The 25,010-nt window shown below is 41.7% G+C and overlaps 1 protein-coding gene across 4 annotated transcripts in view; it reads left to right on the top strand.

Moving 5' to 3' along the window:
• The window catches only part of SDK1 (sidekick cell adhesion molecule 1), a 427,429-nt gene that overhangs the window by 343,257 nt on the left and 59,162 nt on the right, over positions 1-25,010 (top strand). For all 4 annotated transcript variants that reach the window (XM_072878276.1, XM_072878277.1, XM_072878278.1 and 1 more), the window contains 7 exons: positions 483-720; positions 6,580-6,695; positions 6,974-7,163; positions 9,167-9,265; positions 17,530-17,724; positions 21,841-22,042; positions 24,077-24,180. In XM_072878276.1, coding sequence (XP_072734377.1) covers positions 483-720; positions 6,580-6,695; positions 6,974-7,163; positions 9,167-9,265; positions 17,530-17,724; positions 21,841-22,042; positions 24,077-24,180 — 1,144 coding nt within the window. The remainder of the gene's footprint in view (positions 1-482; positions 721-6,579; positions 6,696-6,973; positions 7,164-9,166; positions 9,266-17,529; positions 17,725-21,840; positions 22,043-24,076; positions 24,181-25,010) is intronic.

Here is a 25,010-nt window from a genome sequence, read left to right as displayed (position 1 = left end):
TTCATGAAGTAGGCTAATTATTTCATATTTTAATCTCTGAAATTGCTTGGGGAGTTAGAATACTAGGATAAATCTCTGCTGATAAATGAGTAGGCAAGAGAGTCAGTAAAAAAAGCAAAAAATGTACGATAAATGAATTTGTCACATGCTTCAGCAATTTATCATTCATTTCCATAATTAATCACAAAGCTCTGAAATATATTGCATTCGTATCATCTCTGTTGATACACCCACAGCAATGACATAGTTCCGGGAGCATATCTATTTGGTTCAAAATTAAGGTAAAAATTAAAAGAAACTTTCAAGCAACACAGAAATTCAGACATCGTGAAACATAAATAAAACCGAAAATCAACCTCTCGACCTTTTGTTGCGTTCCTATGGCCTTGTGAGAGTTCAGACAGCCTTGGTATATAGTTTGGAAAGCCCTGGCCATTTGTTCTGTATAGGAATACTGTGCTTTTCTTTGTGTCGTTTGCCAGCCCCTCCCCGACACGCGGTATAATGGCAATCCAGAGTCAGTGGGGTACAGGATAAAGTTCTGGCGTGTGGATCTGCAGTCTCCCACCTTGATGAAGGTTATTAATGACCGATTGGAAAGAGAGTACACGATCGAAGATCTGGAGGAGTGGACAGAGTATGAACTGCAGATCCAGGCTTTCAATGCCATCGGGGCAGGCCCATGGAGCGAAGTAGTGAGAGGTCGTACACGGGAGTCCGGTAAGTCAAAGCACCATGTCTGCTGTGAAGGACACAGCTGAGAACTTCAGCATTTTCTGCCCTTTTGTTCAGCTTTTTTTTTTTTTTTTTTTGCTTGTTGATCCATTAAATCTAAAATGAAAGAAAAAAACACAATCTCTAGATGCACTGAAGGCAAAAAGACATACAGACATTTGGGGGAGTTTTTTATTTATTTTATTCCTACTCTGCTTTCATGCATAAACCTGCAGGTTATTTATTTAGAGCAGACAAAACAACCTCTCCCCATTCTTGCCCCCATTTGGCAGCAGCGTGGACAACACAACGAGCAGCTTGCATACAGCCTTCTCTAGCTGAGCAGGTCTCTCATGCTTCCTCTCCCTCCCTGGTACCCCCTTGCCCCTCACTCTCCCCCTTTCCCTCTCTGCTTCTAGGCTGGGGTAGATTTTCTCACAGTCGTGGTTATCTGAAATTTTATTTCAAGCACCAAATATTTCTAAAAGGGTACAAGTTATTTTAGAGAGCTGATTACCCATATAGAAATGAAATCACTATCTGAGCTTTTGATGGCACCTTTTCAAAACTGCCTTCTAAAATTGTGTGTACAAGGCTATATAGACATAACCTGCATATAGACCTAACCTGCGTATAGACCTAGAGCACAAGTACTGTATTGTCTGGCCGAATTGTCCATACTAGCACAGAGACTTCAAATACCAGAAGGAAACTCTCAATCTCAGGCAACAGTAAATTATTGTTAGCTTAGTAGCAACAGTGAAGACAGATCTTGAAAAGCTGCTCTCTAGCTGTTAAATTCCACCAAACCTATTTCCAACCTACCCTACATGCACCTGATAAATTAAAATTTATATTGCAAGTGAATAACAAAATGGATGACATATATGGTTTAAAAGTTTAATAATAAAAGCTCTTTGTGACCTGTATTTATGCAAGGTTCAACACTGATATTTTTTCTTTTTTTTTTTTTTCTCCGATTTTTCTTCATTAAAAATGGTTTGAAATTTAATTCTATGCGTACCCTACAGTTATAGACACACACATATGCATGTCTGTGCACTCCGAACCATGCAGCGTTACTTGGTGTGAAGCGTGAACGTGCAGGATTTGGTCTGCTGGTTCAGATAACTATCCTTTGAACTAGCTGAGGAGAAGGCTAAACTAAGTCATCCCCCTCCATTAAAGTGTTGCTTTTTGGGAAGTAGTAATTGGAAAGCTATTGCCAGAGGTATTTTAAACAAGGTGTGCTTGTGCTGGAGTTAGAGATAGCATGACCCAGACAAAATAGTTTTGAAGTGTTCTGTATCATAATAAAAAGATACTGCATTCTCCACTTTCTCCTTTCCGCTGCTCTTCAAACACTTCTTTTGAAATGTAGTAAATACTAAGATTAAGTGATTTCATAAAACCTTAGGATTATAGTGCTCTTGCTCAGCATCTAAAGATCAGAGGTTATGTGTGTATTTGGCATTTTCTCTTGCAGTATTAAAAGAAGGTTGACTTGAAACTGATTGTAGGAGGCACACAGAAACCGGGATCAAAATACCACAAAGCTGTGATCTAGGCCATAAGGACTCATTTGTAGGTTTTTTTCGTGTGTTTTCTTTGATACTAACATCTGATTTCTTGAATAGAGCAAGTCAGGTCTCAGACTTTTGGCTGTATCTTCTTAGATTTAGAATATACAAGAAGCGCTGGCATAGCGGCAAGCTGTGTGAGAGAACTTCAGGGCATCTGCAATTAACCTGCACGCACAGTCAAATGGGTTAAAATGCAAATAAAAGATATCTAAAGCCAGAGAGAGAGGTCAAAGCATTTTTAGGTCTATCTTCTGAACTATGAGAAAAATTCTATTTAACTCTTATGCTTTCAAAGTACTTTAAAAGCAGATGTCCTAAATATTTCTTTTTCCATTTTGTCGATACAGAGACTTAGGGAAGTCGGTTTTGTCTGGTGCTGCAGATTGTAAAAATCCCTCACAGCTGGCCAGAGGTGGCTTGGCCAGGATCTCATGGTGGTTCACTGGCAGAGCTCACGGGTCTGTGTTTTACACCGTCTAAGGAGCCCAAGAAGTTAGAGCCTGGGCACTAAATCAGCTCGTGGTATCTAATGAGAGTACGGCCACTGGAGTCCAAAATCTTCATTAAAAATAAAGCTGTACTTGAACGCTTCTGTTTCTTCTAGGGTGTACAAACATATCACTAACAATAAAGGAGCATGCCTTTACAGGTATTCTCTGGTTTCTGAATCTCTTGAATATAAAACATCTTGAAACCAAAGAAACTTTGAGAGAATAAATAATGCTGTGGGGTTTGGTAACCCAGGCTTAGAAAACAGTTGGGAAACCCTAAAATGAAAACCTGGGATAAGGTTTCAAGCAGCTGAAGATGGAGGGAGATGAATTAGGATTTTTAAACAGGACAGGTTTTATCAATCCAAAAATGTTTTTATAATGTTAGAAATTAAATAACTCATTAAATTTTACAGTGTAAAATAACTGCAGAGTAACAAGCTCAGTTTCCACTCAATAAATTGAAAATTATAGTAGGTACAATATAGAGAAAGCAAGAAAATGTGAAGACCTCTAATGTATTAGAACAACTCTGACAGGGCTGCTTCCTTTTAAATATAAACCCCCTTATTTTCAAACAATTCATCTCAAATACAGCTAACCCAGTGCCTTAATAGTTTTGGGCTCCTAATATTCAGCTACATGAATGTGTGTATTTATCTTACAAAATCAGCTACTATACAAGCATGGCCACATATCTATGGCAAGGATCAATCTCTCGCTGTTTCAGAGGCTGACCTTCAGGAAGCAGTTACTGTGGTGTGATAAAGCATCGCTTGGTAATTCAGATGTGGTCCAATGTCACTGCGGGGATTTGTCAGTTTATACAAGCTGACAATTTGGCCTGCGGTACCTAATTTTATAGGCAAAATGGTTGTGTGCTGCAGCTATGCTACTTTTGCCATGAACCTTGCTCTAAATTTGCACTTCTTAATTGACGGCAGATGTACAATATGCCAGCTTAATTTTTACTTTCAAAAAACAGTGATGGATGTTCAACTAAAATGAGCTGCAAAAATGGAGAGAACCACTGCATCCCACTATCTAGCTTTCTTAGAAAGCCAGAATACAGGCTAGCTTATTAAAAGCTGCTTTTGGCCCAGTTAGAGACATAAAACAGCATCATTTGCTCTATATCAAATATGGCTATGTCAGATGTAGAAGGAGGCTGCATGATCTTAGATGCCAACACCGATAACCTTAAAAACTTGAGTTCTTATTGAAGTTCCAGTGCAAAGTGCCAGTAACTCTATAATTTCCTACGTTTGATCTTCTGAAGTACATCGTGCAGCTGGCAGTTTGCTGGATTAGCTCATCATTTAGTTTCAGTATTTCCGGTTCATTTCGTTAAAGCTCTGAGATTTTTTTGGACACTCTTGCTTGGCTTCTGTACTGTTCTTGCGGGTTACTAATGAGACCTTGGCTTTGGAGCTTATAGCAAAATCTTCAGTGCAAGAGTTAAGGAAACCAGCATTAAAGAAGGAAGCTTGCAGAGGAAAGAGGGATCTATATGCCTCATCCAAGCCACTAATTAGTCTTAGCAAACGATAATTTCTTTGAATCAGGATATCCTGAGAGAGGAGAGGGGTCGGAGAAATGAAGGTTACATTTCAATTCATTCTTAAAGGGTTGATCAAAGTCTGTTACTTGATAAAAGACTGGCAACAGTAAGATCCATGATATCACTTGCAGGTCCTGAATTCATCCATCCATATTGGAATAAAATTCTCAACGCTGATATGAGAACTGGAGAATTAAAGCGCACTCAATGAACACAAGAATTTTAACCATTTAGGCATTGGGCTTAGATTCCTTTCCAGCGAGAGGGGACGTTTAGCTGCTCTGGCTGTCACTGGGAATTAAGAGGAGTCTGGGCTAATAAATCTTCAGATAGAGCATTCTCTCCTTTGTTAGCTTTTGAGTCCCCCTGCCAGCAGCACGATCGTACGCACACCTCAAAGCAAGCATGCACACGGGGCCAGCCCGGGCACAGCCTCCACCTTTTGTGAATTCGGGAAATCTCGTGGCTGCTGATCAAAGAGAAAAAGAAATATTTGTAAAATAAAGAAACTTCTTCTCTCTTGAAAGGCTTCAAACCAGATAAAATAAAAATAAATGTGGCTGGAAAGGGCTTCTTTCCTCTACGCATTCTGGTTTCCTGCGACCCACCTCCACCCTTTCTCTCTCCAGAGGTGATTCATGTGGGAGTAGCTCTTTGTGAAGATCTACAGATAAAGTTATGGCAGCTATCCAAAGACATTCATGGCTCCTGGCAATCTATTTTCCTTTAACGTAATTATATCCTTGTGGGGGATAAATCTAGGAGAAGATTTAAAAAAAAAAAGAAAAAGGCACTTCAGGGTTGAAGCGGAAAAAAAATTGGATTTTAGTTTGCTGCAGTGTTGTGTGATGGTGCTCTGTTTCTCATGTCCCAAATAATTGGTAACAGGGAAATTGTTTCAGAAATGAGTATGTCTGCGGTTAACCTTGAGTGCACAAGGGTGGAGGGTGGTGCGGTTTTTTTTCAATTTATATTAATTCTGGTGTCATACTCATTATCGCGTTCATGTTGCTAGGAGCTTCAGGAGCTCGCCTTCAAAACAGCAGATCTGTTCTTTCATTCGGACAGCCAGGAAAGCATTACTTTTGGCAGAGATTTGTGCTCCTTTTTGTGATATATTCAGGACCTAATCAAGCCTTACTGTCCCTAAGTGCTTGTGTAACATAACTTGGTGAAATGTTCTCTTGAGGGCTGACAGGTGTATCATGCTTTAGACAAGATTGTACCCTTCAGATGTTGGAAATGCCACAGGAAAAAAAAACCACAAAAGGGCAGCGTAAAATGTGAACTCTTAAAAATAGCCTCAGCTTCTGCTTGCATAACACAGCATGCTGTTAAGCTTGCCTACAAAAGCTTGCAGTTCTGTGGTTGTTCTGCAGCGGTTAGAGTTTTAATGGCAGGAGAAAATGCAAGTTTGCTCTTCTCTCGAGTCAGAGAAAATTACAGTGTTCCTGTGCCATCAGTTCTAATGATGTTTCTAGTTTCATAAGAGCCAATTTTGCAACATGAATGAAATAGGCATATCTTTCATTTACACCATATCAGTCCCTGAAAATACACCTTGCGTTAATGTATCCATCTATAATTGATGTATTGCAAATGTTGAGCACTATCACATAATCAAAAGGCTTAGAGGTTAAAGAACTTCTTACTGAACTGGGAGTGCAATCCAGTCATTGAAATTATTGCTAACTCTAGACAAGATGCTATAATTTCCTTTCAGATAATATAGGAAGCCAGGGTGGCATAAAACTTCTTGTTAGAACAGATCATACCATAAGATAAACTCCCATTCATAAAGATTTCTAGCTTTTGGCATAGGGAAATAAAATGTATGGGAAAGAAATACTAGGAGATAGACTTCTGTAGAAGTCCAGCAATTTAAACTCGATTGTAATTACTGCAAATACATAGAACCCGAAATGTATTCATGTCTGTCTATATTTACTGTCTATCTGTAGAGACTGATTGCTATTAAACGTTTAGATCTTTACAAACATTGTGATTTCTGAGATGAAGTGGCAAGAAATTGCGAAGCAGGCTGAAATATAAAGAAGATGTAGAATGAATACAGGAGAAGAAGGGATTCTCTAGAACCTATTCCAGTCCTTTTGGATTTGAATACTCTTCTATGGGATCCTGGAGCAATCCCAAGCAGACAGGGAGATGGAGCAAAGTTATCTGGTATGTCTTACCTATTTCTGCTTTTGGCTATGCTGTGTGATTCCAGTTCCCTCTGCTCCTCCTGAGAATGTCTCTGCTGAAGCCGTGAGTTCAACCCAGATCCTTCTGACATGGACCGCAGTCCCTGAGTCCGAGCAGAATGGTCTTGTCCTGGGTTACAAGGTATGCAACTGGAGTTTCATGCTTACTTAATTTTTAATGCATTACCTGGATATGTTTTTGCATTTGTTATTTATTATTCACCTGCTGGATATTTATATTATTATAAATTAGCTGGAGAAGATGTAGGACGTGTGCTGTTTCTTAAAGGGGTGACCGGTAAATATAATCTCATTTTATATTTTGTGGAGGAAAGGAGGAATCTAAAATGTGTACCCCTCTTTTCAGTCCTCATGTAACAATCTTTTTCTTTCTGTATTTCATATACCTTTATTCTGCAGATACTTTTCAAAGCAAAAGATTTAGACTCTGAACCAAAGAGCCAAATAGTAAGAGGTAACCACACTCAGTCTTTCCTGCTGTCTGGCTTGCGGAAATACGTTCTCTATGAGATCCAGGTATTGGCATTCACCCGTATCGGAGATGGAGTCCCCAGCTCTCCTGCAGTTATAGAAAGAACCAAGGATGATGGTAAGTTTAACCGTTACCACAATAAGTATCTTATTTGATCCAACCTTTTAACACTGCTTTCTTTTAGTGGTGCAAGTGTAGACAACAGCCCAAACTAAGGCTATTTGGATTTTTTTTTTTTTTTCAACTTTGAACCTAAAGGACTTGGTCCCTACCTAGTATAGCTCAGCACTATTCCATTGGTCATGGGCTGAGGATTTGACAAAAACACAGAAAAACCAGAGTCCCCCGATTTCCCTGCAGCAGATGATAAGGAAAAAAAACCTCTAAAATTGTACTCTGAAGCTCGGTGTAGACAATTTCTATTGAAGACAATTTTTAGAGCTTAATTATAAATTCCTATTGAAGTTCAATCATGCTCTAAAGAAAAAAAAAAAGAGTAGAATGCTGCAATTGAAAGCAATAAACAAATCAAAAGTGGGTCTGATTGGACTGAAGGAAAGATATGGAATTTGCAACTTCAGTAATCCATTCTCAGTTTTTTCCCAAAAGAATAAGGCATTGACCCTGGAAGATGACCATACCAGCTTCCTTTTGCAACTGCCTCCAGCGCTCCCCATGAGCCCAGGGTCTCCCGAGTGCCGTCTGATGGGTTGAAGGAGCCCAAGCGAGCCCCTCGCCCGGTGCTGGCGGAACACATCGGTGTGGTGGGAGCATTCCTGGTGATGGGGTTGTACAGATATTTAGTTCAACTCTTAAAATACTTTTGGCGTTGCAGACACTAAAGTTAGTTTTAGTTTCATTACCTTTTCAGTATTAAATGAAGGTTAATATCAGTGTGAGAGGCTCCTGTTTATTACTCCCAATGAAGATGAACAAAAAAAAAGTCTCTCTCTTTTCATCAAAACCTCTTCAATAGTAATGGAATAAACATTGGTTTCTACAAGCAACTTCATTAAGGTAATTTGGTTGGGCTGAAAACACATTCAGACTTCTGGCTTAACAAGACGTTTTCTATGGAGTGCAGGGAAGGAGTGAGAGCACGCGGGGACAGGAACGGGGACAGGAACAGGGACAGCAGCTCCCTGACATCTTTTTAGCCATTTTCTCAGCACACTGCCTGTGTGGGGACTTGGCTTTTCTTTGAAAGGAAACAAAGAGAAATTACTGTTAGCAGAACTCTGCAGGGAGAGAAAAAGCACTCACTGAAATGTACATATCAGACTATAATGAGAAATATTTAAAACTGTTTGTTTTTGATAACCTCATTATAGCAGTTCCCTCCTTAAGTGCATGTTGGCAAATGACACAAATTATTCTTCCATCTCCATACCCCTGACATAAATATGTTGTGTCTCCTCTGGGCTCAACTTAATTAAAAGTATCATCAGGGGTAATGCAGGTGGAATTTGTGCTGAAGGGGAAATTTTGCGGGTGCTAATGTCTGAATGAGCATCTCTTCACCTTGTGAACCTGGGATGGTCAGTGCAGCCACCGGCCGTCTGTGTTAACGTGCATCTCACCTGCCTCGGGTTCTCCTGCTCAGACCTAAGTGTTTAAAATGCACATGTAAAATCAGAAGGCAGTTCAAAGCTGGTGCTGATGACACAGAGAGGAGACATTATCCCATTCCAACAGGTATGAAGCAGATGAAGCTGACACGTAACTCTGTAACGGCAGCTCGGTGACTTGCTTCATAGTATGTAAGCAGTTACCCAGCGGTGGTGCAGCCGGCTCGCAGGGACTCCCCGCTGCGCCGCTGGGAGATAACTCTTGCAGAGGTCTGAGCTCCTTCGTCAGAGCATCCTGCGAAACGCGTTTCACAGGTGCGGTAAAACACTGGTTCCGTGTTGTGTTTGGTGTCCGTGAGTGCTGGAGGTATTTGGCCATGGACAGGATTCCTCAGAATAAACTTATATTATGTATGTACATAGGCACTCCTAACCATCTGCTTATTAATGGTGAAATACAGCTTGAGCTGCCTTCTGTGTAAGGAGAGCAGAGAACTTGTAATTCCTCTGACGTGCAACGCTTGCTAGCACGATCTCTGTTTTTCTTTCCAGCCCCCGGGCCGCCTGTGAGGCTGGTGTTCCCCGAGGTGAGGCTGACATCCGTACGGATTGTTTGGCAGCCGCCGGAGGAGCCCAATGGAATTATTCTGGGTGAGAGAGGGAGCAGCAAACCCAGGGCTGGGAGGAGAGGGCCGGAGACCAGAGCGAGCTCTGGCTGTTGGGTTTTCCTTCCCCTTGCATGTTGGATTACAAACCACACATAAGCAAATCCGTGGCTAAAGAAAAGAAAATATGTCGGCGTCAGCTGGGAGACACGGTGCCCTGTGGTGAGGAGGAAAAGTCTGCCCGGCTTCATGGTGTGTGGTTTCCTGAGTAGAATTACGTGTCATTCATGGCACGGTGTTTGAATTGTCATCTCTCTTCCCACCTGCGTTTGGGTTTGTAACACGTTTGGCTGGCTGTTGGGCAGCCTGCCTGCTGAGCTGCAGCGGGGGAGAGCGGGATTTTCCCCTCCTTCCCCCCCATTTGCCTTTTCTGGGCATGCCCAACATTTCAGTTTCGTATGTGCTTCTGTTTTATTGCTTCCTTTGGATAACACTGTCTGTCAGGTCACGAGGAGTTAACTCACATTTGGCTTTTCATCAAGGGAAATAGGGGCAGCAAGGGATGACAGAAATGCATGAAAAACCTTCTTACCTTCCTGCTCTCATAACACTTAGGTTGCCTTTGCAATGTGTGCACCAGCAGCTACTTGTACTTAAAACGTGAAGACTTTTACAATGTAAGAATCCATTCTTCCCTCTAAAATTAAAGTAGCTAATAGTTACCCAGCAATTTTGTGTTCTCTGCTGATGTTAAACACATTTTATGGTCATTCTAGCCAGTGAACAAGGGTTTGTCTCTCAATTGTGAAAAAAAGAGAAATGAAAGCTTTTTGGTTTTGTTTAGTTCTCAGTCTGCCAGGCCTTTCTGCTTCTAATTTCACTGCCATCATTCAGGCTTGCCTGTAGTCTTTTAGCAAGATTTCCTAAAGCATTCATTGTTGGGTGGAGGGTGCCTACTTCAAATCCTACTGTGTTGGTGGCATCCCTTTAAATAAAGGACCAGTCTTGCATTGCGTTTAAATCTTGAGTCAAGAACTCAAAGTGTTTGCTCAGGTGTGTAGTCTCCCAAAGTGCTCAGGGGATGATCCTGACACCTGAAGATGCAGGGAAATCATCAAACGGGACCCGAGGGCAGATGCTGCAGGGATTTTCTGAGCACGAGAAAGAGTCTGTGTGAAGCTTGGCAGCGGTTAGCTGTCAGAGACAGATCCACGCAGGGTTTCTCTGCAGCTCAAGTAAGCTTGGCTTCCAGGTTGTCTTGTGGGTTTGATTTGTTGCTTTTTTTAAGTAACTGTGTGTCCTAGAAGCTTGCTCTCAGTAGAGATTGGGATTTGAATCACAGGATGTGGCTAAGGAGAAAAAAAAATCATTTGATAGAAATGATGAGAAAGTACAAAAGAGATTTTGCTCTCCCGACTGTGTTTCAATGTCTCACGTTGCTGCACTTTGTCAGCCTTATTTGCTGAAGTTGCAAGCCTGGTGGAGTAGGAACTCTCTTTTATCTTGTCTTTGCACAGTGCTTTTGTGCAACGCGTCCCCTTCTCAGTTGGTTCTTACTCATTGCCACTACGTTGATGATAAAACCATACAAATGCAGGGTTGGAGGGAAAGCGGAAGGGTGTCCCTTAAAGGCTGCTTGGCATGCCCAGCATGTAGACTGTTGTTTCTGGTCTTGCACACTCCCTTCCCAGTAACACATCCCAGGATACTTGATGCTGTCCTGACTTGACTTTTTTGCAACACTGATGTTGTAACTAAGTAGGTCTATGACCCACTATTAATTCCTACTCTTTTTCTGCAACACTTCTAGGTCAGCCAGTCCCTCTTTTATACATACAGTAAGCTTTTTCTTTGTAAGTGTGATAATTCGCAGGTGCCTTTACTTAATTCCATCTTACTGATTCCAGACCATCTCTCCTCATTATCAAGATCACTTTAAATTACACTCTTGTCCTCTAAAGGGCTCACAACCACTCACAATTTGGTTTTATTTTTGAAGTTTGCAAGTAGATTGGCAATTCATTAATTCATTCATAAATTCATTAAAATAAGCCAGGTCATTAATGAAAATTTTGAACAGAACCAGACTCATGATTTATTCTCATGATACATTACTTGATATGCTCTCCCAGTTTGTTAGCAAACTACTGATAACAACATTTTGACTTTTTTTTTAAAGCGTTCGAGTCAAAATGTGTAGTATTTTTCTTAGATTCTGTTTCTCTTATTTGCTTTTGATGGGGCTGTGTGCAACCATATTAAAGCCTTACTTAAAGTCAATGTGGATCATATCTACTCTTCCCACCTGGCCAATTACACTGTCAAAATGGAAAATAGATTATTTGACATTTATTATTTGCTCCAGACAAATACATATTGGCTGTTCCTTGGCACTTTATTATCCTCATGGATGCTTATATATTGACTCATATTTTATTTCCAGCACCTTTCTGGGTATTGAACTTTAGCTTGATTTGTCCATAATTCCTCTGGTTTTATTTTCCCCATTTTAAAAGATAGGATACCCTGTTTGCCCTTCTGTAATATTCTGGGATGCCACCTGTCCTCCACAATTTCTTGAAGATAATCACTAATTATTTGGAGATGGCTCCAGGTAGTTATATAAGCACTGCGGGGCAAATTTCATCAGGCCTTTCTGACTTGTTTACATCTACCTTAACTAAATATTCGTTAACCTGTTCTCTATTCTAGCCTACCTCCCTACTTATATTGTTGTCGGTTTTAATTTGTGGTAAGTATCTAGTCAGCATCAACTTTTTGTGTGTGTGAAGCAACGGAATGAAGCAGCGGAGGTATCAGCCTTCCGTTCTTTTCTGTCTCACCTGTCTTGTGCTCGTCTTTTTTTCCCAGCAGTTGACCTGTCTCTTGAATTTCTAATGTATTTATAAAATCTTTCTTATTGCCTTTGATGCCCTTTAAGTTCTAACTCACTTTGCACTTTAGCCATTCTGATTTTGTCCCTACATGCTTGTGCTGTCTATTTATACCCTCCCTTAGACATGTGTCCTGTTTCACCTTTTGTCCAATTCAGTTTTGATTTTCAGGTCATTAGTGAGCTCTGAATGCAAACATATTGGCCTCTTCACATCTTTTGTCTGCATTGGGATAGTTGCACCTTTTTTTTTTGGTCTCTTTTAAAACCATCAGCTAACCTGAATTCCTTTTTCCTTTAGAATTCCTTCCCAGGGGGACGTTACCTGCCAGTTCCCACAGCCCACCTCTTTGAAGTCCATTGTCTTTATTTAACAGTTCTCGCTCTTTTATTTTTTCGATAGTAGAAGCATTGAGGGTCACGGAGGAAGTAGTTAGCTGCCAATGTCAGAGAGAAAAAGTAAAAATTACTCATGTTGGGTACTTCTGTGATCTTTTCTAAGAAGTGAGGAGTGCTTCAAAAAAGAGATAGAAAATAATGTGCAGCATTCTAAATAAAGGTTGCAATTTTATTTTTTTCCTGTACACTTTTTAAATCTCATTACTGTAATGAACTTTCAACACACCATTGTAACCACCACAGTCAAGTGCACTGGAGTAGAGTTGTTGGAAAAAATAAGTTAACATAATTTTGCACGGTGCCCTTCTATTCACTACTGGGGTTGGAAAGAAAAAATACTTGCTTTGCAAGAGCAACTTATATTCAGAGCCTTTGAACTAATGTTCCTGCTCTGCTAGCTTTGTCCTCTGAGTATACAAGCACCTTTGCAGCTAACATTTTTGTAATCTATATCAAAACATGTTCTAGCATTTCAGAGAGAGATTAGCAGGATGAAATACTGGCAGGCACCAAGAGGGAAAACCACTTGTTTGTTTGTTTAAATATTTTACTGTGGAAGACTGCTAGATATTTCCATTTCTCCTTTTGGGAACGTTACGCTAACCATCTGAGGCTTCACTCGGTCTTCTTTGCTGCACTCAGTTCAGCTAGCACCCAACATAGTTCCTTCAAATACTGTTAAAGAAAAACGATGCATTAATGTGCATATGTGCACTTCCAGCTATGAGCTTCCTCTGAAAACAAGAGCTCAGCCCGCATCCTTCCAGGCCCTGGTTAGTATTCCTCATGGTATCCTTGTATTTAGTGTTTACCTGAAGCTTATTGCAAAAGAGTGTAAGAACTCCAGTGAGAATTAGAACCAAAATTGGATGTAATCCATGTTTGCAAATTCATATTTTGATCCTAGACTGCATTTGCACACCCGCTGGCCCTTAAACTGATAAGCAGTAAAATCAACAAACCGGATTGCTGCTCCACTAGGCAGACCGTAACCTCCCAATATCGTTTGGCTTTCCCTGAGTTCTGTGACAAATTAATAAGTGTTTGTATCTCTGCTGCACCATGGCCTGCATGAACGGGTGCTGTCAGTTCTGAAGGGCTTTGTATGGTGATGAGCTTGAAAGCTTTTTTATATTCATGGTCTGTTGTCATCTTCCTGCCTGTTTGCTTTGGGGAATCCACTGGTTGTGTTACAATGACCTAACTTTTAACAGGCAGTTCAGACCGTTGCCATTTATTGAGTCCAGAAAGTGTAGCTCATGAAACTGCTCGCAGTTGTGCAAAAAATACTTAAAAGATGCTAATGCAAAAATAAGCCTAATTTCAATGAGTAAATAAACTCCTGTAGAGTTGATCTTTCAGGGCTTTTTTCATGCTGTTTTGGCCTGGTGAAGCACAGAACTCCCAATAGCAGAAGAGATTTGGGATCTAATGTTATATGGGGGGAAAAAAAAAAGAAAAATTAGGAAAACAATATGAATTCTTCTTATTGACCATCCAGATACTTCATGTTCTGTAAGATATTCCTTTCCCAGAAAAGTTTGCTCTGATCACCTTTTAAAGATTTTACTTTCATTCATAACCTTTGATTTTTAATTTTTTTATCTAAGGTATCTGTATCATCTTATTGTTGTAATCTAGTAAGGGAAGGAAGCTGCCTTATTCCTCCACTGCAGCAATTGCAGTTATTGCCTCTTATAGCCCTTGAGCGTACATTAATTTCTCTGTGAACACTTTCCATTTACCTCTATTGATTCGCCTTGTTTGATTTCACTTAACATTTCCTGTCTTCTCCCATCCCTTGTTGCTGAAATTCATCAACTTAATAATTTTATGTTTTTGATCTTGCGTTAGCCCTAATTATTATCCAAGCTGTGGTTTAAGTACTGCATCTTCTGTATCACTCAGGAAAAAAAGAAAAATGATGCTTTTTATGCCAGGATGTATCCTGGCTGTCCCAAACTGTCCAACAGGAGAAGGTGATGGAGATCAAAATTAAGATACTGGGTATCTCTCGGGTGGTTTGTAGGTAGCAATAAGACCGAGATGAGTTCAGATGCAGAGGTTAGACATGTACCTTTGAATCACACCAAGGGAAGTGTTGAGTTTCTGAGGAAAAACGTAAAGGTGATGGCTCTGGTTGTGTAAACTCTGCCTGAGATATCCAGGAAAATAGATATTTACCCAGACTGTCAGCCAACACGGCAGATGTAGGAGACAACAGTAAGAGCTGATACTGTTTTTCACAGGGATGTGTTGAAAGGGAGTTTGCAGAGCCTGTCAGAGAGACAGGCTGTGACAAGTGATTTCTTCTTTCTCATGGCTAAATTAGCTTTTACACTAGCCAAGGAACTACTCTTGTGTAAGTTATTATTATGGCCTAGATATGTATGTGTTCCTTTGCCTAATCTGAACATGTTTGTAATTGGCTTTCCAGCATGAGCACCACCATTTAGCAGTAAATAGTTATCTTTCTATTCCCTCCTTACATTTTAACTACACTTTATATTTTACAAAGGTTTAGAAAAGAGAGGAAATTGCTCGACAAGGATGTGTCCCAGATATCATACTTATCTTTTAATAACTAGATAAATCAACTTTTCTGGTCTTTTAATATTCTGTGTTTCGCTCCAGGTCTTATTCTTTACGTCTTATGTCCCTTTATCAAACTCCTTTAGCCATCTTAGTTGCTTCTTCCTTCATCTTTCCTGCTGCTGTAAAAATTTCCCCAGTGCTTTGCTTTGACTGGTTTCCTCCCTTATTGAGATCCTGCACCAGGGTTTTCACTCCCACGTTCTTCACATCTGTATAAACAAAAAAAGATCGTAGTGTATCCATTCCTTCTCCCCATTGCTAGCTCTCTTTCTGTAGACTTTAAAAAAGATCAAAATACTATAGTACTAAAGATACAGAAATACTTTGGTGAAATATATTGGACCAGTAATGGGAGAGCTGGTGCCATGGATAAAAGGAGGTAGTTTGCAGGTGGAAAAATGAAACGTTCAAAGTGTAAGACCCTAAGACTTTGCTGGGATCTAAGCATGCTCAGGAGCTCTGAAAAATCAGGCCACTTTTCATCTAGTAGTCTAATGCTATCCACCCAGCTGTGAAAATGTTGCTGTAGGAATATGCCTGACCCCCCAGCTGCCGCATTGTGTGAGGGTACCCCAGGCCGCAGCAGATGAGCCCGCTTGGGTGCTGGGAGCCTTTTGCTGCTGATGCCCATTTTCAAACGTGGGTGCCCGGAGTGCATTAAGGCACTTCAGTGAATCAGCTCTGTGCCCAAACCTCTTTGTAACCACAGCCTGTGGGAGCCTGGGCTGAAGTCACAGGTGCTCAGAAAAGCCAAGTCGCTCTTCAAGGTGTTGGTGCAATCAAATTTAGTCCATGAGAGGCAGCTATGGCTCTAGCAGCTGCCAAAGAAAAAAGGACAAGGAAACGCTGGTGCGTTGTCAACAGCACTGTGAGAGTCAGCACCCCAAAATTAATAACATCTGTATCCCAATTAAATTCCACTGTCCGTGACAGCGTGCACCACACGCAAGTATGGCATTCGTTCAAGAGAGTGCAGGAACTCCGTTTGTGCCTTTTCTGTGAGTGGGCAATTGTTGCATATTCACAGTGGGAATTAAATGTCATTGATTTTGTCTGATAGCCACAGGTAAGTCAAAAACCTCAGTTTTCATGTACCGACCTTCACGATGAAGCAGGCCAGGTTTGGCTCCCCTTGTTCTCGTTACAGCCAAAATGTGGTGGGAGTTCAAACTCTAGCTGAGATAACAATTCCAAGAGAAAGAGATGGTCTCAGGTGCTGCAGACCCCTTTGTCATTCGGAAGATGAGCAGAGAGTTGGCAGAATCATGTCATGACTGTTTTGTTTTCAGCTGGTTTGATTTGGATTTGTTGGCTGCCCTCTGCCCTGTGTAACTCCATGAAGCGTTTAATCATACAACTGTATTCAGCTTGGGCAATAAAGCCCCACACCAGTTCTGGTATTAATTGATTTTGGAAGTCAGCAGCTGGACTGAAAGTTACCATCGAGCTCCAGAAGTGAGAGCCTGATTCAATTGCTGGGTTTACAGAATGGATTTGAACATTTGGCAGATCCTCTTTGGGGGACAGTTGTTGCTAGTGGTGCGTGAGAAGTCTGGAAGCCCTCCTTTGCACAGTTGGATCATTAATAACACAGGCTAAACTGTGAACTCCTAATTGTCAGGCAGGTTGGAATGCGGGTTATCACTTACAGGCATCAACAAAATTGATTATTAAGTGCCGCATGGCTGAAGCAGGACCTCACAGCGTGCAGGCTTCTTCCTTGGGCTGTGGGCAAGGGCACCAATGTTGAATGACAGAAGGAGGATGCTTTTATTGGCAGTTCTGGCACTCGCTGTACAGTTACAGGGGAGTGGGAGAGCTGAGAAAAATGCAAGTGCCAAAAGCAGGAGCAAGCCTTTACTCGAGCGGTATGAAGGCTGCACGGTTTGGGCAATCCAGCTCCTCTGCAGCTGAAGAACCTTTAGTTTGAGCCAATGCTGAAACCGTGAGAGGGCAGGACAGCGCGTGAGCGTGCGTGCATACACATGCGGATGTGTGCTTGGGTGGAAAGCTGAAACAGAGAGTGTTGTCTTGAGCTGGCTCAACCAGGTGACGTGAATTGCACGGACTCTCTTTATTCCTTTGACTTTCCAAAAAGGTACCGGTATGCTCAGGAAAGATTAAACTGGTTTTGTATCTTGTTGGTATAAAGGATGGAAAGTGAAATGAGTTTCATGGCAGATAATATTGAGTAGACCCTTGTGTGCGCCCCTGTGTGTGATTTCCCTCATAAGGTACGGTGCCTGACTGGGGGAGGGCTGCCATATAGCAGAGTTTTATAACACTAAAGGAAGTAAATTACTTTGTTCTGGTCTCAGATAAACAAGTAATTATGATAAACTAATAGTTTTGGTGCTCTTTTGTCCCTGCTAGAAAAAAAATCCTAACCCTTTTTCTCTCCCTTGTTGATGCTGTGATTTCAGGGTATCAGATTGCTTACCGACTGGCCAGCAGCAGCCCAAATAAGTTCACAACGGTGGAGGTTGGCTCAACAGTCAGGCAGTTTACTGCTACAGATCTCACCCCTGAGTCAGCATACATCTTTCGGACATCTGCCAAGACCAGGCAGGGCTGGGGGGAGCCTCTGGAAGCCACAGTGATCACAACAGAAAAAAGAGGTAATGCTTGCAGCCACAGGTTGAGGTGCTTTCTGTTGCATGCCTTGGAGCCTGTGCTGCACTTAGGGGAATTTTAATAACAGGCTACAGCCTGTACACCTCCTCCTTCTCACCCCATAAACCTGCCCCAAACCATAGCAACATCATGATTTGAGAAACCTGGTGAGCAAGACAGACTTTTATGAGACACAGTTCTTCTAACCTGCCGGGCTGTTGGAGATTGATTTTTCTATCAGCTGCTATATTGGCCATATGCAGCCTCCTTCTGCAGTCAGATCTTTTTTTCAGCTCTGTCGTTTTCTAGAAAGATTGCAATCTTAAGAAAGTAAGTGATGGATGAATTATATTGATTAGGGAACGCAAAATGAGAGGCGGTGATGTTGCAGGATTTCTCCACAGCTCCTCCATTGCACCTCAGTCCTGACCTAATGTGTTAGTAATTACTCTGGCCTTTCGCTGCCGCACACTCGAGCAGAGTGTTTGCATCTGGATCGCCCAGAATTTTTCTGCTTCTTGCATCAGCCATAAAAAGGTTATTCGCATTCTGAATCTCCAAGCAAATTCTGTTCTGTAGGGAACCTACTTGAAGAAAGCAGGAGTTACATGCGTATAAATGAAACCAGGTGCTTAGATACCAAACGTATCAAAATATGAAAGACATATAAGGTATTACAGAGTCTGCTCTGCATCATTGCTTGTTTCTAATGCTTTGGCTCAAGTAACTGCTCAATTCTCCAGTCTTAGAACAGATCTCTAGAGCTGCCAGTTAGAAAAATTATATTTGCTACTTGTGCATGAAGATTTTATTTTTTTTTTAATTCAAAGCTAAAAGAGAATATATTGGTAGACAACAGGAGTGTGGGTTTTGCTCTGGTCTTGTAGCATATGCCATGTTCCACTGCAAAGCATGTATCTAGTCTCTTGAGCTGGCAAACTCAAAACTAGCCAGGGTAACTCTACCAGCACCACTCCAGCACCTTGTGCGTCACTGGATTTTGTGCCACATGCCGGTCTGACCCATTGTGCTGTCTGGATATCGATCTTTAAGAAAACTTCTCCCTCAAAAATTAGAACCATGCAGCTTCTGTGATTTATACAAATCACAGCTCAGAGAGAAGCACACTTCAGCAGGTAACTAGGGCAGACCTCCATGGACATCTTTCAACTATTGTTAGCACTTCTGCATGTGCTTGTGTGCCTGGCCTTGGCTCTTGCCCAAGTCTTGCACTATAATACAACTAATTATATTTACTTTTAGTTCTTAAAATGTGCCTCCTAAGCAATCTCTTGTTTTAAGTCCTTTCTACACCTTGTAAATCATTTAGTGCAAGAGTAAGGATTTCCCATGGTATTTGCTCACAATGTCTTCCTTATTATTTTCCTGTAACACTTCTAAGAAGAGAGGACATTGGCCTGATGTTCAACCACCAGCAGCGAGGACCTGTGGGGTGCATTTCAACTACTTCTGGCCTGTCTGGTTGGTGTTAAAATTCCCACTGGCATAGCTGTCCAGGTCATGTGCACCCTTCCCAGTGCATAACAGTGCAATCCACAGAGAAAGGACCTCTAGAGCCGTATTAGGAAACTTAAAGTGCCTCTACTAAAGATACTGTCCATCAAAGAGATTTATTAGCTCAAGGTTTCTTCCACCCCTGTCTGATTGCTGTCAAAGTGGAAGTTTAAAGTGCAACATGTGGAAGTTTCAAAAAAACCCACCGTGCCCAATAAAGTGAATACTCAAAGCTCGGAGCCTCTCCTTTTCAATAAAATGTGCTCAGATTTCCCAGACCGTGCACAAGCTGTTGCTGGATACACAATAGCTCAAGGCAGAACTCCCAGCTCCGCTGCGGGAACACTGATCCCTCGTTGCTATCAATGCTTTAGGGTTATCTTGAATAGGCAAGTCACAGCATAAAATGAACCCTTTCTCTTTTTGATGGATGGCTCTACTGTGTCTCTATGCATGCTATGGAACCGAGTCCCAAGGCACTGAGAGTTAACTGAAGTGATCCCATATGTAACATGTAGAGAGAAGAATGTGTAATCTCACATCAGCAAGATTGATATGAGGAGGTGATAAAGAAATTTATCCAGTGCAGCTATTCTGCTAACAAGTAAATAAACAAACAAACCAACCTGAAACTTGTATACATGACAATAAATATTCTAGAGTGAAGAGATATTTAATTTCCATTACTAAAAATGCATGTAATACCCTTGTAGTCCTTGATACTAAGGTAGGCAGGCTCAAAAATTCTCTTGAAAATTAGGAAAAATTGGTCACTCTTGTCCTTTTAAATTCCTTGGATAATCCCTATGTAAATCTTTACATTTTACAATGATACCTGTGATTTGCACATCCCAAGTTGGATTGTAGCTGTATTCCCCAGAGGTTCTTCTGTAGTGCTTTGAATCTACAGAGTGGTATGATACCCTTCAGAATACTTCACACCAGTGATTGGGGCAAACTGAGTCAGGAGATGCGAATGTAGCAAGAAATTAAGAGGAGTCCATTGAGTCATATGGCCTGGCCTTACATTCCTGCACAAACAGCTCACCTTAACATTTGCTTGTGGCTAAACTCCCATAAATAAACTCTTTATTCTAATGGTTTTGTACAAACAGTCAGGAAGTATATCTTGCAATACAGGAGATTTTAAGATTTCCCATTAGCAGCAGAAGGAAACCCAATCATGGGAGACTGACTGCAAGATCTGACCTGCCCAAAACTGCAAGCTGGTTAAAGCTTATCAGCAGAGAGTATTAAATCCCTGCACGACACTTGCTTCCTCTGATAGAATAACCCTGAGTACCTGTCTCAGCCTGTCAGTGTAAGGCATTGACCTTTTGCATTGTACTGCGGCTCGCAGGCTGCTGGCACCGAGGGCTTCCTCCATCTAATGGCTTACAAATCTTTGGGCACTGATGTCAGCAAGAGCATGCTGGAGAGAAATGCCAAAACATATAGGAAATGGTTTTAGGGGATGGCAGGGAAATGAAGTGCTCGCCATACAGAGCTGTGAGGAATTGGGCAGGCGGAGGTGTGTCTATGGAAACAAGTGCTGATGAAATTGAATTGAATTGCTTCTCAAAAGCAAGTCACTGCGGTGTCTCCAATCAATTTCTGCTTTATTACATGCCACACATTTTAATCAGAATCAATAATCTTCATGATAAACAATTAAACAATTATTCCTCACTCTATAGAGTTTCTCTATTGAAATCGATGGAGTGCAGAGACACAGTGACGGGAAAGGAGATCTATATTGAAACAGTTGGGGACTGGCATGCTTACACCTGCATTACCATTCCCTGCCTCATCTAAAAGGTGTACGGTTAATTACTCTGGAGAGATCTCTCTCAGCATTGGCACCGGCTGGGTTGACTTTGCAGGTTCAAGGTTAGCGGGTAGGAAGGGAAGAATTGGGGAGGTGTGGAAGTGAACTGCAGCAGGTACTCAAGCCCCAACTCTGCACTAGCTCCAAGCTGGGGTTTGGAAACAGTAGCAGGAGCTGCTGATGATTCCCAGTTCCTTGCCAGAGAGAACTGGTGCAGGAATTAAGGCTTGGCTTAAGTCATGCGCTTGGACTCTGCTACACACCAGCCTGTTCCAGCTCATCCCTTCCTCTTCTTCATGTCTCGACGGGGGAGCAGCTGGTGGAAGAGGATGCTATGTAGCACAGAGGGAACGTAGTCCCGTGTACCAAGTAGTAAGCACAGGTTAAAAAGTGAACTAGTTTGCAGGCAAATTCTGTCAAAAGAGCAATTGCAGCTGGAAGCACAACTGAGTTTCATTAAAGACTTCCTTGGTTTGCTTGGTTGCTCTTTCTAGTGATTCTTCCTTAACCTGCCAGGCTAAGACCCTGCCAAGTTTGAGGTCTGTTGCTAGGAAAATGTATATTCAATCGTGACCTTTTATGCAGGGAGATAAGAATCAGTTTTACTGCTCTTTGCAGTAGAAGGTTAAGGAATGGGATGGCTTGTGTACTTCATGGGGCAAACCCAGAAGTTCAATCTCCTGTGGCATTACCACTATGAAAATCCGATCAGGCTGTCACATTTTATGTTAGCTTGAATTTCCTCTCAAAGCAGTACCAAATTATGGTTTAATTGCAGAACGACCAGCACCTCCCAGGCAGCTGATGACCCCCCAGAGTGATGTGTCATCACGGAGTCTGCTGTTGAAGTGGATCCCTGGAAGTGACGGATCTTCACCAATACGATATTTTACAGTACAAGTGCGAGAACTGCCAAATGGAGACTGGCAAACCTACTCCTCTTCCATCAGCCACGACGCAACATCCTGCATTATTGAAAGGTACCATAGGATCCCAGGCTAACATAGAAACTCCCACACTTTCTACTTCTAACATTTAGGAAGCCAAAGCAAGCATCGCTCAGCTTCACAGTTTTTTTGGGGGAGAGAGGTTAAGTGAGGTCACTGCTCCCATTTTAGAGGTGGCGTTCTGAACAGCAATTGAGAGATTTGCTGAAGGTCATGCAATAAATCTAATTAAAGTTGGATTGCAATGCATCTTTTTGAAGCCTTTCCTGAAAGCTCAGCCCGGTAGATAACGCTACTCGGGCTAAACCATGTGTATCTACACAATGCTCTGTAAAAATACAACTAGTTAAAAATCCTTTCAGTAGTGACTGATGTTAAAATCCACTCTCAATGCTGCATTGCAATTATCTCGGTATAAGCTTTTCCAGAAGAAACGAGAAGCATTTTTATCTGTAGTTTCCATACTGAAGTTTATAGATAGCATCAGAACGTTTAAACTTTGTTATTCAGGCTTCATTATATCCTCAGCGATGCTGTTGTAATTAAAGTCCTTGTAACATCTGCGAAAGCAATTGAATGTCTATGAGAAGGTACTTGTTTTGCTGTCCATTTCCTCTATTGGCCAGCTAGTACAAATCAGATTATTTCTAAAAGGCCGTGAGCTTTTGGAGAATCAAGTATTCAAAGCATTCAGATACAGATTTTTCAGGTCTGTTATAAAAGCATCAGTGGCTGTGGTATATGGCAGCTCCCTGGTCATGTGCCAGAAGATAGATACATTGCTATCCTTTCATCTAACTGTGCAGAAAAAAGAAAACTTGACAATTATAGGTACAAATATAGACCTGATTCATTGACCTTGGAGGTGTTATACCCACCCTGAATTATACCCAGTATCTTTCCAGTCAAAACCTGTAAAATCAAGGAAACCAACTACGTCATTTAGACTTGACATTGGCATTACTGAGAACAAAAGATCAAGAAAGATTATTCAAATTATTCAAGTTGCTGTAGGTAAGTAACACTGTCCTAATAGGGTGGAACTACTGAAAAGATTTCTTCCCCGCCTCACTAAAAGCATTTTCCTGTGCAAGCCCGGAAGAGTAGTGCACGCGTGATGCGAGAGTGCTGCCCATCAGAATGCATTATCCTTTGATGTTTAATCATTCCTTACAAGTAACTTTACTTGGGTTTGTAGTCGGTGTTACATCTGCCAGCTGATGGCTAGACACTACCAATTAATTAGCTAAATCCCCCGTAACTTACAGCTCTGCATTTCTAGCCTCTGCATGTGACTCAAAAGGCAGCCTCCCCCACACCTTCTCCCTGCCAAGCCAAGGCAGAAGAATCTTTGCTGAGGTTATGTCAGCTGGAAATCACTCTTTGCGTATCTTAAAGCACTGCATAGATAAAAGAGCTGCAGGGAACCTGTTGTTACTGTCTTTATTAAATAATGCAGGTAATAGCATTAATTTGAAATTCAGTAAGAATAAAACACACTGATCAAACGGTATGGTCTGGAGGATTAGTCAGAAGGCCGGCGCTCTGAATTCCAGTGCCTGCTGCGCACTGGCTGACCCTGGGCACGTTACCTGCCTCCTCTCTACCTGTCATCCCCATCCGTGCGCTGAGGATGAGCTGACCCACAGGTCTGTTTGGAGGCGATCTCAGGCAAAGCACGCTGAAAGCCAGGTTTCGCATAGCCATGCAAAACTCGGATAACAGCACATCTTGTCCTTTCCGACAAGCTCTAGTCGTAGGCTGCTCCATGAACTGCAGCTTCGTGGCTGTTTTCTGGAGCTCAATTCAGCTATGAATCCAGGCGTGTTTTCAGGAGCTCAGGCCAGTGGAAATCTGAGAAGGCGCTGATGGCAGCAAGGGTGCGAACACCCCCGTGTCCCGGGGAAGCTGGGGGAGGCTGCAAAGAAAAGGCGATGTGGAGAAGAGACAAACTGCTCGATGACTTTAGTTGCCAGTGGGCAGGCTCTCTGTAGAGGCTTGTTCTGAGGCAAGCTGTGATGATGTGGGGATATTTCATCCCTCAGCCTTATTTTTTACATTCCACAGCTTGAACCCATTCACCTCTTACAAACTGCGAATGAAAGCAACCAACGATATCGGAGACAGTGACTTCAGCGCAGAGACCGAAGCAGTCACAACTCTGCAGGATGGTAAGCGAGGAGGAGAGGCACGCTGGGGGCATCGCCGTGGGCTGGGCGCTCCCCAGGGCTCCGGGGTTTGCTGGACCCGCTGCAGCGTGTTCTCCATTGGGACAGTGGAGTGAAAATTCAACATCTGATGCAATTTTTTTCATAGGAGATTGATACAGGTAGTAATGAGATGTGGCTGAATTAATAACAGGCAGCCTTAAGTGTCCTGCTGTGCCCTCTGATAATGAATCATACTTTCAGGAGTCTCAAAATGGAATTAAACTCTGTTTGATTGGCTTCCAAACTCTGCACTAACCATTATCTTTGCAAAAATTGAATAATTTACAAGAGATCATTAAAAATAAATGTAGAACCGTGCATACATTTGAAGAAGTTTCTTCAGTTGTTTTCACTCACAGTCCACATCAGTCTGCAATATGGCAAAATTGCTGAGGTATAAGTAAGAATATGAAGCTCCTGGAAACATGAGCATTTAATCCTGCAGATCAGGGCTAATAAACTGTGAATGACATTGACAAGGCTTTTATTTTTAGCCTTAGAGATCAGCTTCTAATTCCTTGATTGTATAAAGTCAATGCCTGAATGCAGAAGTAGCTGTGATGTCTTGAATGGAGAAAGGAACTCTGCAAAGTCGGAAAAAGCATCAGTATTTACCCTCAGCCTGGGAAATGGGGTAACACTGGGATACATATATATATATATGGTGCTAGGAATTAGCCAGTATTTAATACTTTAAATATTTAAGTATTTAATACTTTAATAAGCGCAAGGAATGACTAGTTAAATATGACATTGAGATATAAAAATAGGAAACAATTTTGCAAAGGAAT

The sequence above is a fragment of the Ciconia boyciana genome, chromosome 13 (genome assembly GCF_034638445.1).
Source record: "Ciconia boyciana chromosome 13, ASM3463844v1, whole genome shotgun sequence".
Taxonomy (NCBI): domain Eukaryota; kingdom Metazoa; phylum Chordata; class Aves; order Ciconiiformes; family Ciconiidae; genus Ciconia; species Ciconia boyciana.
Note: the sequence above shows the minus strand (reverse complement) of the source record. Positions and strands in the feature narration are given on the sequence as shown.